Raw genomic sequence first — 14,998 nt, 5'->3', positions numbered from 1 at the left:
TTTTTTTTTTTTTTTAACTTCTGAAGCTGGAACAACTTCTTGCATATAAATGCATTGGAACGTTTGGGGGGGGGGGGGGGGGGGGGCTTATTTATTTGGAATCCCAGTCTGATATGGCTCATTTTCAAGCTTGCTGTATCTCTATCGATTTGTTTCCTGTGTACAAAGTTTCATCCTAATCTGTAAACATTTTGGAGAGTTATTTTCACAGACATTCACAACTTTTTTTTTTTTTTTTTTTTTTTTTTTTAATTTTTATTTATAAGATTTTCATTAAACATTCAAGTATAACACTTTCACAGAAAAGTAAAATACTGGTACAACATAATTTGAACGCAGTTCTCGTAATAGAGAAAAAAAAAAAAAGGAAAAACATTACTACCATCTTTACTCAAGTCCACAATTGTGGGTTCAAGATTAACTAAATGGAATTTTCTTTAATTGCAACAATTTTTAGAAGTATTTACTTGGCTTAACCTATGACAGCACCAGAATTAACATATTTAACCAAGAGATTTATCCTCCCTATACTTTTCTAGCTGTTATAAAGGCTGTTAGTTGGGAAGGTTCAAAGAAAACAAATTTATTCGACTGATAATTAACCACACACTTACGGGGGGGGGGGGTAGCTTAAAAAAAAAAAGGCAGCACACACAACCCCTTTTCTATAATTCTTTCCAACTTTCGCTGGCTGATAAGAATAAAAAAGAGGTTTTTCTGTGGTAACTGTTGCTTCCTAGTTATATCTGTCAAGTGGTTCTTTAGTGTCAGGGGCCACCAGAGTCATTGCTTTTGAAAGGAAGAACGGAGAATATTTCTGTCTTTTTTTTCCTGTTTTCTACCTGGTTTGTACAGACTTTCCTTTTTGATAGTTATTGGTGGCTATTGCTGTTACTCTTTTTATAACACCATAAAGCTTTATTAAGAGTATCAGAGAGAATTGTTGGAGTTTTATTGAGGGTGTGGACATTCTCCGTCCGTATCGCCTCTTCTGTAACAGGTTCCTCTGAGGTTCTCTTCACCTGCAGCACATAATTATGGTCTTTGTATGCCTGTAAGTGAAAGCTGTGCTTTTTGGCCTTTTTTTTTTAGGTGAAGGGATTGATTTTAGATTTCATGAGTAACCTAGCGCAGCCCTTTCTGAGCAAGGACAAGGATGCAACAGCGGAGACTGTGATGGGGAAAAGCCGACTGACAACAGGGCTGCTCCTGCTTATTATACGTGAATATTTTGAACTTCCAACTTCTAAAAATCAGCTGACCCAGCTATGTCACCTCCTCTGTCTGGAGAAGATGTCAGAAGGGGCCTTTCTTCAGGAAATCAAGAGCATGAAGGAGACCTCTTATCTATCGTGAGTAATTCATTGATTGTCTGGGGAGAGGACTGTCCAGAAATAATGAATAGTTAACTGTTTGATAGTTTGAAATATTATGCATCGTCCAGTGTGCTCACCCCTTCCTCTTCTTCTTCGTTGTCCTCCCTGCTCTCAGGCACACACATATCCCTCTCCAACATGTAAATACCCTGCAGCTTAGACAGTGCTTAGCATTGGACTGTGTGTCTTCAGAGGACTGGTTTAGGGAAGACCCAGCAGAACCTCTTAATGCTTGTTCTGTGTAATAAAATCGCTGTCCACTGGGACCTTGTGACCTACTGCAGAAATCTCCTTGAGATGCCAGTACTTGAAATGAGAACCCTGAGTGTGGAAGTTTAAGTACATAAGTAATGCCACACTGGGAAAAGACCAAGGGTCCATCGAGCCCAGCATCCTGTCCACGACAGCGGCCAATCCAGGCCAAGGGCACCTGGTGAGCTTCCCAAACGTACAAACATTCTATACAATCAAGCCATTGTGACATCACTAATGAGGTTGGCTCTTATTGGTGGAATGAGCCACTATGACATCACAATAGGTTAAATCACTGCTCTATGTAATAAAAGTGAGCCAAGTAGAGGACATAAGTACATAAGTAATGCCACACTGGGAAAAGACCAAGGGTCCATCGAGCCCAGCATCCTGTCCACGACAGCGGCCAATCCAGGCCAAGGGCACCTGGCAAGCTTCCCAAACGTACAAACATTCTATACGTGTTGTTCCTGGAATTGTGGATTTTTCCCAAGTCCATTTAAGGTGGGCAAATACCCAGAAATAGAGTGAAGAGTTTAGGTCCTACCGCCTGGGGAGCGTTTTCAGTGTGCTTTTTGGACAAGTGATGTTAGTGGAACTTTGTAGTGTGCCAGGGTTACTGTTAATATTCTGATCAGCAGAAGGAGAGGTGAGGACAGATGCAGGACAGAACTTTCACTGTTCGTTTGAGGACTGACACCACACTGCAGTATGAGACCAGAGCGCTAACAAATTAGCAGCCCTGGTTGCTTGATTGACAAGTGACTACATTTTGACCTGTTTCCACATTTTCTTTGTAAGGAATTAGGAAAAAGTCTCCCTTTCTTTCTGAATTGTGTTCCCGTGGGGAGGAAGGGGCAGGAATCTACAGACCCTGTTCTTCCTGACTGGCTCCTTGGGGCCACTCTCATCCCATTACAGAATGAAGCAGTATCTGGTGCACTTGTGCCAGAGATGCATCGATGAAGGCTGTCTCACCTGGGTGCTCGTCATCCCTTTACTGCATGAATTTTCTGCAACCTCCAATCCCGACAACTTTTCATCATTGGGGGCTTCTCTCGAACATGAAGACTGCTGGAATGGGCTACAAGGATTCCCATTCAATGATCTTCGAAAGAAGCCTTCTTATCATGAGTAAGTGTCCCTGCCTTCAGCAATTCATGCCATTCTGTCCTGCCTCTTTTTCTTGTTTAATTTTAGTCCGTAGTAGGAAACGTTTATAGCATCGGTTGTTTTTTAAATTATTTGAGATGGAAAAAGTTGCATTTTATTCCTTTTGGGGAGGGGGGAGAATCTTCTGTGTTCTCTGCTATAATTGTGAAGCTGTAGTTCTCTCTGCTAACAGATGTTGAAGTTTGGAGGGTGGGGTTTGTTCTATCCACTGGGATATTCAGGCTAAGGGTCTACTTGATTCTGTGGTTATATCTATTGTGATTAAAAAAAAAAAAACCCCAAACATTTAAAATATTCAGCGAGATGGTATATTAAACTTGTCAAAATAGTTACACTGAGGCAGAGGACATGTAAGCCAACCATTTGGGGTCTGAGATCCAGAGCAGTGAATTTGCCTGCCTTTTAATATAAAAATATTTGAGGATCTTTTTGTGTTCAGAAGCTTGTCCAGTTAATTCCGCTAAAAAAAAACAACCTATTGACAGCAACTTCAATATTGTATAATATTTACAGTATTTGGAGTTCCTTATTGCTGACTCTTTGGTATTAAAAAAACCCCAAAAAAACTGCTCAGAGCACAGTACAAAATATTAAATTATACAATCCATATTTCCAATGTTTATAAGGCAGAACCCCGCCCTCATCAACCTAAATATTAACAACCAGGACTGCTCAACCCAGCAAATTTACCCCAAAGCAAAATGAATTATTTTATCCACTCACAGCATTGCGTACTTAAACAACCCCCCCTCCCCCAACAAATAACCACCAGGCAGCTCTATTCTGCCTAAAGAGGCAATAGTGACTACCGGAGAAATAAAATTCTTAAAGCTGGGGGGGAGGGGTATGAGGTGAGGGACATGATTGCATTACAATACATCTTATAGACCTGCAACAGTGCATCCCATTGGCTTAGTAAAGTCACATGACCTGACAGTATATTTTGGAATTCACCCTGCATCCTACCAGTCAATGTTAGTTTCCTGTTGGGAGGCAGGTGAAAGGTTCACAAATAGTAACACAGTAGATGACGGCAGAAAAAGACCTGCACGGTCCATCCAGTCTGCCCAAGAAGATAAATTCATATGTGCTACTTTTTTATTTGCACGAACTTATCTTCTTGGGCAGACTGGATGGACCGTGCAGGTCTTTTTCTGCCGTCATCTACTATGTTACTATTTGTGAACCTTTCACCTGCCTCCCAACAGGAAACTAACGTTGACTGGTAGGTTGCAGGGTGAATTCCAAAATATACTGTCAGGTCCTGTGACTTTTACTAAGCCAATGGGATGCACTGTTGCAGGTCTAGAAGATGAAGGTATGCAGAAAGGCTGAGATGACGTTTAATTTTGTCTCTAAGCGTCTCTGGTTTTCTTCTTTCTGTAGTGTCCTGTCTCTTATGAAGAGCAAAAAACACCTACTGGAAATGGACAGAACCCTGATCCGGTCCTGGTTCTCTTTGCTACCTGAGAAGCACCTTAAAGATTTCCTGACAGAAATGCCCATGGATTTACTAGACGTTTTTCTGGGAACATATTACAGGCTGCAAGAAAGCACCGTGAGCTACAGCGGAGTTGAGGTTGGTCTTCATAGAGCCACTTTCCAGATGTCTTGCAACTGGCTCACAGGCGAGCCACAGAGAGCTGCTGTTCTACGTATTTATTTAAGAAAGTTTAGGCTACTGTATTTAAAGGAGAACAGCCATCAACTCCAGAAGAAAGTCTAACCTCTAAATTAAAAGCAACGAGGTAGAAATTCATAGAAACATGACGGCAGACAAAGGCCAAATGACCCATCCTCTGTAACCCCTAATTCTTCCTGTTCCTAAGCGATCCCGCATGCTTATCCCATGCCTTTTAAAATTCTGTTTATTAGGATCCCTTTCTCCACTTTTTCAAAGGCATCGTTCCTTCCTTTCTTCCAAAAGTGGTACCGGCGTTTCATCTCAATCCGTTTAGCTTCCATCCTTTCGCAGAGAGGATGAAGAGGCTCAGTATTCTTCCTTAAAGCTTCTTGATGTGTGTAGAGTCCTTTTATTTGTTGTGTTTTTGTATCCCACATTTTCCCACCTCTTTGCAGGCTCAATGTGGCTTACAATACATCATGAATGGTGGAAATGTATTAGAAAATAGACATTTAGTGTTACAGAAGAATCTTGGGTGACATGATAGTAGTATAATGAGCAGATATTATAAGACAGTTCTGAATATATGTGGAAGTCCCAAATGAGTTTCGCACATCAACCAGACTGTGCTTTTTGGTAAACGGAGGCTTGTGACCTATGGCTTCCATGTTCACAATTGCTAGATTGCTTAAGGAGACTTATCGTGTCAGCTTATTTGCTTCTGGAAAAGCAGGTCCCTTGGGCCTTGTGGGCTCTTTCTATGAAGTGTGCAGAGGGTACATTACTGTCTCTAGCGGATATTTGCAAGGAGGCTGATGCTGCATACCTTTGCCAAGCACTACGGGATGGATGCGCTCGGAAGCCGGTTTTGGGGCTTTGGCCCTCGGCCGCAGCGCCAGGATCCCACCCATTCTAGGGATTGCTTTCATACCTTCCACAGGTTCTTGAATAGTGGGAAACTATGTGATGGGGGGAAGTGACGTCACGGGAGCGATGGCAGCCTAAACGCTGAGCTCCTGACTGCCCATAACAAAAACGGAGCGCTTCCCTACCGTTTAAAGAGGCTGGTGAGCGAATTTTTGGCAGCAGTGAGCCTCTGATAGTGCAGACACTGGGAAAACGGCTGCGAAGTGCCCCGACAAAAGCTGATTGCGGATCCATCCTTCGCGTGACATGGGAGGGCGGCCTAAACACTAAATCCTCAAGAAGGGAAGGGAGAGAGTTTCGTCCGCTGGTCCCGTGCTAATCAGTGGGAACGAGGGACTGATCGTGGACCTTCCGGCGCGACAGAGCTAGAGAAGATATGGAATCGAGCGCTGCAGCGACGAACCTCTCCCAATTCGCCTACACGGGAACTGCGAGGCAAATCACTATGGCGGCCAGTGAAGAGGAAAACGCAGGGAGCGGAGACGCAATCCCTCCACAGAGGACATGTTTCCGATCAGATAAGTCGAGAGGAGGAATCCCTTCCAGAGCTACGAACTCTGCTACATGAAATTTGCGCTGATTTAAAAGCGATGCGAGCCGATTTAGCCAAGATGGGGGCAGATTTCAGAAGCGAAATTAAAGAACTGGGGCACAGAGTTGAAGAAACGGAGACCCGGCTTGAGGAACAGACAGAGACTATGGGGGCCTTAGACCGGAAAGTGACTGAGAGAGACTTGGGGCATGAAACTATAACCGACAAGATAGAAGACCTGGGAAATCGCAGCCGGCGGAATAATCTCCGGTTTCGGGGGCTGCCGGAATCTCCCACCTATCAAGACAATGAAACAGTGATCCAGCAGATAGTCTGTGCACTGGTGGCAACCCCCGAATCGCCTCTAGAGCCTGAGCAAGTACTATTGGACAGAGCCCATAGAGCCTTAGGGGCTACAAGGAATAACCTCCCCAAAGGTATTATCGCATGTTTTCGCGATTATAAGCTAAAAGAACGTGTTCTCCATGCAGCTCGGAAACTATGTGATGGAAGGAGAAATTAGGTTTTACCTGATAATTTTCTTTCCATTAGGTCCTTCCCACTATTCCAGAGGCCCACCCAAGGTTTCCGAGATTCAAGAGCTGTCTCAGCTCAGTTTTCCAGCTGCTGGTTGATGGACACAACTATCACACAGGTTCTGGAACAGTGGAAAGGACTAATGAAAAGAAAATTTACCAAGTAAGAACTAATTTCTCCATCCATGCTGCTGCTTCCACATATATAGCTGCACTGTGTACACACAAAATATTTAAATGTTGTGGTCAGCACTTAAAGAAAACATGTTGGGTTTCAAATATTAACTTGTCTGTGTTTTTCGAATAGACTAGTTGCTAGAATTGACATTTCTGTTTACTTTTCCAGATGGTGGAGACTCTCTTAACAAAGATATTGCATATTATGAACAGTAACCAGAACAGGTAATTTTTAAATTTGGGCCTTGTGTCCTTCAAACACATGGAAGTAAAGCCGTCTTGGAAACATGGCAGCCTTTAGGAGCAAACTAGTCTAAGCCCGGGACCTGTGATGGGTTGTGTGAGCTGTGAGGCCGTGCTCTTCATGTGGGGGGGGGGGGGGGGGGGTTCACAGCCGGAGTCTTTGCTGCCATGTTCAGTGGACTGTGTCTTTGTATTGTCGTATTGGTGCTGGGATTTTACGAATTATCAATAATTGACATTAATTGAAATTTACATGCACATTTTTAGTCATGTGGCTCCAAAAAGGGCAATGGAAGAATCAGGGGCGTCTGTGCCTAATTTAGAGGTGAGGATTTACATCAGGGTTTATTTGGTGTAAATCTTTGTGTCTAAAGTTGGTTGGTGGTCCTGGCGCTAAGTATGTTCTATAAACCATTTATAGAGTTAGCACTTAGCATGTTATTCGATGCCATTTATAGAATTTGATCCTTTATTCTATCAGTCCTTCTTATCTTTCTTCCCTAATAATAGTCTGCTCTTTGGAAGTCCGAAGACTCTTCCTCCCTCCTTGAATTTAGCTTCTCTTACATCTGTTTGCTCTTCTGCACCCTCTCTATGGAATTCTCTTCCTAAACATCTCCATCTTGAAGGATCCTACCCATGATTTAGGTCCTTCTTGAAGACTCACCTGTTTTCAGTTGCCTTTGATTAATTTCAACATTAACTACTCCCTGCAGTATATTCATCCCCTCCTTGGAACAAACAGTATTTTATGTAAATTTATTTCTTGTACTTTTTCTTCTTTTTACTTTCCTATACTATATTGTAGTTTCTTTCTTATTATTTTTGTTTGTTCACTGCTTTGATGCCACCTGCAAAAAGCGGTGTATTAAGTCTAATGAACCATAATTACAGTGTCACCAAGAGCTCTTTGCAGTTTCCAGGCCCTCTCACGAATCTTCCCTGGACGTGCTGGGATTCTCTCGCTGGTTTACATAAGTGTTGCCATACTGGGAAAGATCAAAGGTCCAAGCCCAGCATCCCGTTTCCAACAGTGGCCAATCCATCTCTACAAGTTATGAATCCTCTTAATCCATAAATTAATCTGAATATACTGATAAATATGGAAAGAGAAATCAGTCTAAATATAAGTGAAAAGAAACATATCTATATCTCTATATCTCTCTGTCTCTCTCATGACAGCAACACGTTTAGCAAATTTGATCAGTCTAGATGTAGATACGGCAATATGTAGATAGGTATATACTGCTTTTATAACGCTAGTACAGCCGGAGCCCAGATTGAGCGTATCTAGTGAGGTTTTAACCTCTTCACAGCATCTCTGCGATGGGTGATGCTTACCCAATGAATCTCACACAATCAGTTGTCAATTCAGCAAACTTCTTTTATTATCTTCAAATGCGGACAAAATCTTAGCAGAAGCCGTGCACTAACAGCTTACTAAAACATGAAAAAAGGAAAGATTAGAATTGGGGAAAAGCTAGCAGACACCCGACTTCTCAATTGTTCACTAGACTCTCCCCACTGGGGGCTAAGGCGTTCTCTCATTTAGAAGTGTTTTACACATCTATGTATACCTCCTTGTCACGAAACGCCTAGCCACCTGCCTGGGGTTACCCATTGGCCACTTAGAGGGTCTATCCCCAGTACAGTTTAGGTCTTGCAGCCCCACCCCGGCCAACATCTGTCCTCCCCCTGGTACTGAATCAATCTCTTTCTCTCTCTTCCAAGAGTGCAACATCTTTTCTAATCTCCCCATTACCCCCCACCCCAGTCCAGCTTCTCTTCCCCTCTCATCAATATTTTTTTACCCTTCTCTCCCCTAACCGCGACTGTGGCATGTTCTCTCTCCTTTCACCTTCATAAGGCCCAATATGGCACTCCACTCCACCCCACCTGCCCCCAGCCCTCCAATCTTGCGGTCACCAGCAGCCTCAGCAATATGAAAACACACTGACTTTGGCCTGTCTCTACACTGCTTTTTGCAGGGGTTAGATGGTTTCCCAAAGGACAAGTCCATAAACCGCTACTAAATGAACTTGGGGAAAAATCTACAATTCCAGGAATAACATGTTTAGAATGTACATTTGGGAAGCTTGCCAGGTGCCCTTGGCCTAGATTGGCCGCTGTCATGGACAGGATGCTGGGCTCGATGGACCTTTTGGTCTTTTCCCAGTGTGGCAATACTTATGTATCCACCCCCCCCCCCCCCCCCCCCACAGAAGCCCTTCTCTGTACAAGAGTTCTGTTCCTGCGTAGATGGGAAGCTGCAGAGAGAAGGGCTTCCAGGGCAGGTTGAAGTCAGCGTGTTTTCTCATTGCTGAGGCTGCCGGCAGCAGAAAGATTGGAGGACTGGGGGTGGGTACAGGGGTAGTGGAGAGCGATACCAGGCCTCTCATGGGGGTAGAAGGAGCAAGAACATGCTAATACTGAGGAATGGAGTGGCAAGCAGGCTTTTTGGAGTTCAACTCTGGTCAAGGCAGCACAGCTCGTTGGGGGGGGGGGGGGATGGGCAGTGCCCCTTCTCATCCTCCCAAACTATGCCTATGACGTGGCCAACAGTATGCTGGTTTTTCTTTGTTTTTAAATCATTGATAATCACCTTGTTCATATGAGTTTGATTCCCACCTCAGGCACAGGCAGCTCCTTGTGACTCTGGGCAAGTCACTTAACCCTCCATTGCCCCATGTAAGCCGCATTGAGCCTGCCATGAGTGGGAAAGCGCGGGGTACAAATGTAACAAAAAAAAAAAAATGTATGTTTGTTTTTTCTTAAAGGACCCTTTGTTCCTTGCCCCAGTCTCCTTCAGTGGCTTTGATATTTTGGCCTTCTAATTTTCAGAGCTCTTCAGATGGAGTCTGTAAAGACGTGTTTAAGTATCAGCGGTAAACTTCATGAGATGATCTGCAAGAAAACAGACTTCTTGAATTTTTATCTAGTACCAGCCCTGTCTGCTGAGGTAGTTGTAAAGGCAAGCACGGTGAGTACCTGCAGAAAGATGAATTCCTTGTCAACCCTCCAGACCAGTCCAGCAACTGGACGCTTGGGTTATGTCGCCCACCAGCAGATGGAGAGTGAGAACTGTATAAGAGCACTGTGCAACCCTTACCTAGCCAATATATTCTCAGTCTCAGCAGATGGTGGCCGCACAGCCTGTGCCGATCTGGTGGGGAGGGGGGACCCCTTAGGGTCTAGTGTATGTATATTTTGTTTGGGAGGTTGGCCCCAATTTACTAAAAAAAATCCTGGCTGTTTTCTGCTTCTTGTTTGCGCCTATTTAGGGGTTGGGCCATTGGGGGATGTCACACCTGGGTGGCTAGGTCCCTCCCCCTGAGCCCCCCGTTTGCTGGAAGGACTTAATGCCTTGGCCCCAGGGTTTACCGGGTGCTTTGAGAGCCTGTTCCATGGCTAGAAGCAGCTTAAAAAAAAAAAAAAGTTGTCAACGGATAGCTTCTGGCTATTTCTGAGCTAGCCCAGCGGTGCAGTCAGTCCAGGACCCTGTAGGAGCAGGTCAGTTTGGCAACTGTGTCATGAGTTTCCCAGTGGCTTATGGGCACAAGGATCTTGAGCACTAGGCACTAGATGTAAGTTATGTGGAGAGCCTAAGTTGCTGCTGCCTCCTGTTTTGGAGGGTGCATCTAAGAGCGCCTTCGAGGCTCTGGTTTCCCCACTTGACACAGAGGAGGGAGGGAGGGAGTGAATGTAGCGGCATTTTCAGTTTCAATGGGAACCACCATTGCTGGGCTTTTGCGCGCCTTTGAGCATCTGTCGCACCCGACTCCAGAGAACCCTCCCTGACTGTGTCTATCATGGCTGGGGGAGACGAGGAACATGGTGGTGGCACGGGATTTCCCCCTGAGCTCATTTGGGCACTCTATCAGGCTGGGAGGTTAGGTGTACCCACTGAGCCACTTTTGCCTGCCCGTTCTGCTCTAGAGCTAGCTAAATGGCTCAGGGTGCCAGAAGATTTTTGAAGAATTCGATTCCAGGTTATTGGAGGAGGATGTCCTCCACAGTCCAGAAGTTGGTGGTGATGTCTTTCCCCTTGGGGATGACCCCTCTGTATGCATATTCCAAAGGGAGGAGTTGGCAAAGCTCATTTCACGGGTCTCTTTGGTCCATAATTTTGAAGATAAAAATGTGGTGGAAGGCTCACCGCTAAGGTGGACCTTTTGGTCAGGGGTTTTCAGAGGCCACCCAGCAGTTTTCCTGTGAACCAGGATCTCTGTGAGATGATTCATGTGTATTAGGACTCCCTAGACACATCCTGTAAGGTGGACTGAGCGATGACCAAGCTTCATCTTATTCCCTCTGTGGACAGGGACTTTTTTGATCTTCAACAGTGGATGCTTTGGTGATGGCGGTTCCCAAGAAGACCACGATACCAGTAAATGGCAGCGTGGCACAAAGACCCCCCCCCCCCCCCCCCCCCCCCCCCCCCCAAGATCGTAAGATGGAAACCTTGCTTAAGTTCAGTTTTGATCTGTCAGTGCTGGCTGTCCAGGTGGCTATAGGTGGGGAACTAGTCACAAGAGCATGTTTCCGCTGCTTAGAGAAGGTGTTGGGATGACCTGGTCGCAGACCGTTGGGTGCTGGATCAGGAGGTGGCTAAGTTGGAGATGGGTTCTTGACCTCTGCAAAGAACATGGCCCTGGTGGTCTTGGCTTGTGGGGCTCTTTGGCTGCAAGGTTGGGTGGTGGATAATGTCTCCAAGGCTAAGTTGTATTCCTTGCCATTTGGTTCCATGCTCTTTGGGGAGGAGCTGGATGTTAATTAAAGGGGTTAGGCAAGGTTAAGGTTCCTGGCTGCTGGAAGTGCTCGGCAGCTAGGGGCAGACAGTCTAGGCACTATCGTCCAGGCAGGTCTAGCAGAGGTTAGCGTAGTAGTCTCTTTGAAAGAACTCCGTTCGTTCAAGGAGGGGGCTGAGATTCTGGCTTTGTTGGCTTGGGTCAGTCCATAATTCCTAATGAAGATGTCGAGGGTCCTCTGGTAGGGAGCAAGGCTGGGGCGTTTTTATCAGAGGTAGACCCAGATTGCTTTGAAATGACACCTGGATGCTCGAGATTGTCTGTCTCGGCTATGCACTAGAGTTCGAACATCCTCTACCCAGTTTGTGTTTGGAATCTCCATGTTGGGCTCGGTGGAAGATCAAGGCCATCAGAGATATCTTACACAGACGTCTTCTGCAGGTAGTGGTCACAGTACCTCCTCGAGCACGGAACAGGCTCGTATTCCATCTGTTTCATGGTGGCAAAAAAGGAGGGTTCCTTTTCCCCTATTCTGGATCTAAAGTGGGTAAACGGAGCCTAAAAGGTTCCTTGCTTCCAACTGGAGACACTCTGCTGGGTCATCGTGATCAGTGTGGGGAGTCTTTCACGGCTTGAGATCTCATGGAGGCGTACCTGTATATTCCTATCAGCCAGCTGCACCAGCATTTTCTATGTTTTTTTTTTTTTTTTTTTTCTGTCTTGAGGCAGCATTTTCAATTTTTTTGCATCCTTTCAGTTTGGCCACAGCTCCTCAAACCTCTTCCAAGGTGATGGTGTGGTTGCTTCAGCGCTGGTAAAGGAAGGTATCTTGGTACCTCCGTACCTCAATGATTGGTTGACCCATGACAAGACTTTTCAGGAGAGCAGGCAGGCTGCTGTTAAGGTGGTGCAGTTATTGTGTCAGTGGTGAAACTGGCCAAGAGTCACCTTGTTCCAACTCTGTGTCTAGTGTGTCTGGGAATCCATTTTGATGCTCGAATGGGCAGGGTGTATCTTCCCTAGGCGAGAATCTGGAGCCACCTTTCCTACAGAACACCACGGGCCCAAGATTATCTGCAGGTGCAGGGTTCGATGGTGGCATCACTCAATCTTGTACAGTGGACCATGGCTTATACAAGACCTCTATTGTGGGGTGCTGTTACCTTGATGGTCACCGCAGGATCTGGAGGTGCACTTGTCCCTCAGGGGGATGGTGAGATGCATTCTGCAGTGGTGGCTGAATTCTGTCACTTTGCAGCAGGGCATGTTTTTGGATGTCCCACATTGGATAGTAGTCACCATGGATGCCAGTCTGTCCAGCTGGGGTGCTGAAGTGGTAGAGGGTCATTGGTCACTGACTAAAGCTCAGTGGTCAATCAACAGGTTGAAGACATGGGTGATTTGTTTGGCCATGTACTCTTTTCAAGGGCATCCTGGAAGGCAAGTTGGAGTTCTTTCAGAGTCATGGCGGTGGCTTATATGAGCCATCAGGGAGGAACCAGCAGTCTTCAGGTGGGGCTGGAGACTTCAGAATTGTTGGCATGGGCAGAAAGACACGTTCGGGACCTGTTAGCAGCACATGTGACAGGGTAGACAGTAGGGAGATTTCTTAAACAGGTACATGCTGGATCCAGGTGAATGGAGTCTGGGCCAGGAAGCCTTCAACAGAGTAGTTCAGGCTTGGGGAAGATCTGTGGGCAGCCAATGCCTAGTCAACATGATTTTTTAGTTTTGCAGAAGGCTTAGATGTTTTACTTCTCCCTTGGCCCCTGCAGGGTCTCCTGTATGCGTTTCCCCCTTGGGCTGCTGATCAGTCAGGTCATTCAGCGCATAGAGTGCCGGACTGGTCTCGGTACCCCTAGTATGAAAATTTGATGCGCTTGATCCTGAGAGTTTCTCTTCCTCTCGTAGGGGTGAAGCAATTGGTGCAGGTGCCGGTCATTCTGCTAGACTTACCTCCATTCTCACGGCTTGGCTCTTGAAAGGGAGCACCTGTGGGAGAGAGGTTACTGTTCGGGACTGATATCTACGATGCTGAAGTCTCGTAGGAGGTCTACGTCTCTGGCCTTTTGTAAGGGTGTGGTGAAATTTTGAAAGTTGGTACCAGGAGGAAAGCATTGTTCTGCTCTGGGTGTCTGTGGCAGACATCTTGGATTTATTTGTAGAGTGGCTTGGTGAAGGGTTTGGCCTTGGCTTTATTGAAGGTTTAGGTGGCGGTCGTGGCTTGTTTTCGAGGTCCAGTACAGGGTAGGTCTTTGGCTTCTCTTCCAGCTGTGGTACGATTTTCTTTAGGGAGTGAAGCTGGTTCATTGTTCTTGTAGGCTACTTGTTCCGCAGTGGGACCTCAATTTGGTCTTGACAGCGTTGATCTTAGCACCCTTTGTGCCTCTTGCATCTTGTTCTCTTGAGTATTTTATCTTGAAGTTGGTAGTCTTAATGGCTGTTTCTTCTACACGCCGGATTTTGGAGTTGCAGGCCCTGTCATGTCAGGAGTCTTTCCTTCAGTTCTTTAACGATAAGAGTAGTGTTGTATCCGGTGCCCTTTCTTCAAGTTAGTCAGTGTCATTACCTGTGCTGAGGGATTCTAAAGGGGATAAGGAACAGAGGCACCTGTTTCAACTGGGTGATCAGAGAGGTTTGTCAGAATATTTGAAGAGGACGGAAGATTTTTGAAGGTAAAATCGTTCTGTTTGGAGGACACAAAAGGAGCTGTGGTGGCCAAGGCTTCAATTTTCCCGTTGGCTTAAGGAGGTCATTGCATTGGTTTATATTATGAAAGCTTGCCCAGTGCCACCATTGCTTAAGGCTTATTGTGTGTGAGGAATGGCGGCATCTTGGGGCTGAGAGCAGTTTGATTCCTCTCAGGGATATTTGTTGGGCGGCGGTTTGGTCATCTTTGCATTCCTTTGTGATGCATTACCGTGTGGATGTGTGCGCAAGGTAAAGTTGCAGCTTTTGGTGCAGGAGTGCTGTTGTCTGGCATCCTTAGGTCCTGTCTATAGTTCTGTTTACTGTTTTGGTACATCCTAAGTGTCAGCTGCTGGACTGGTCTGGAGGGCTGACAAGGGAGGCGAGGTTGGGGCATGTTTTCAATGCACCTAGACTTAAAAAGTTACATAGTAATTTATGGAACCTTGAAAGTCTAATTGCTTTGAAAATGAACTCCATTATTTCTTACCTGCTAATTTTTAGGCTCTCCAGACCGGACCAGAACCCTCCCTTGGTTTGGTTGCAGACATCAGGATAGGGGTGGGATCTGGAGGACTTTGATGATACAAGTGGTTACTTGTACATAGTTGAATTGGGAATTCTTGTCTCTAAGCTGCTGTTGGCAGGTGTTTAAAGAAAATTAATATATATATATTTTTTTTTCGTTTCCGAATTGGCATACAGAAATGGCTGAATGGCGG

At 45.5% G+C, this 14,998-nt stretch overlaps 1 protein-coding gene across 1 annotated transcript in view; it reads left to right on the top strand.

Annotated features, from left to right (window-relative positions):
* Positions 1-14,998, top strand: part of RNF213 (ring finger protein 213) — a 250,730-nt gene that overhangs the window by 33,935 nt on the left and 201,797 nt on the right. The window contains 5 exon segments of the mRNA XM_030206876.1: positions 1,093-1,352; positions 2,550-2,762; positions 4,188-4,380; positions 6,767-6,822; positions 9,682-9,820. Of these exon segments, the coding sequence (XP_030062736.1) occupies positions 1,093-1,352; positions 2,550-2,762; positions 4,188-4,380; positions 6,767-6,822; positions 9,682-9,820 (861 nt within the window).

This window comes from Microcaecilia unicolor, chromosome 6 (genome assembly GCF_901765095.1).
Source record: "Microcaecilia unicolor chromosome 6, aMicUni1.1, whole genome shotgun sequence".
Lineage (NCBI taxonomy): Eukaryota > Metazoa > Chordata > Amphibia > Gymnophiona > Siphonopidae > Microcaecilia > Microcaecilia unicolor.
Note: the sequence above shows the minus strand (reverse complement) of the source record. Positions and strands in the feature narration are given on the sequence as shown.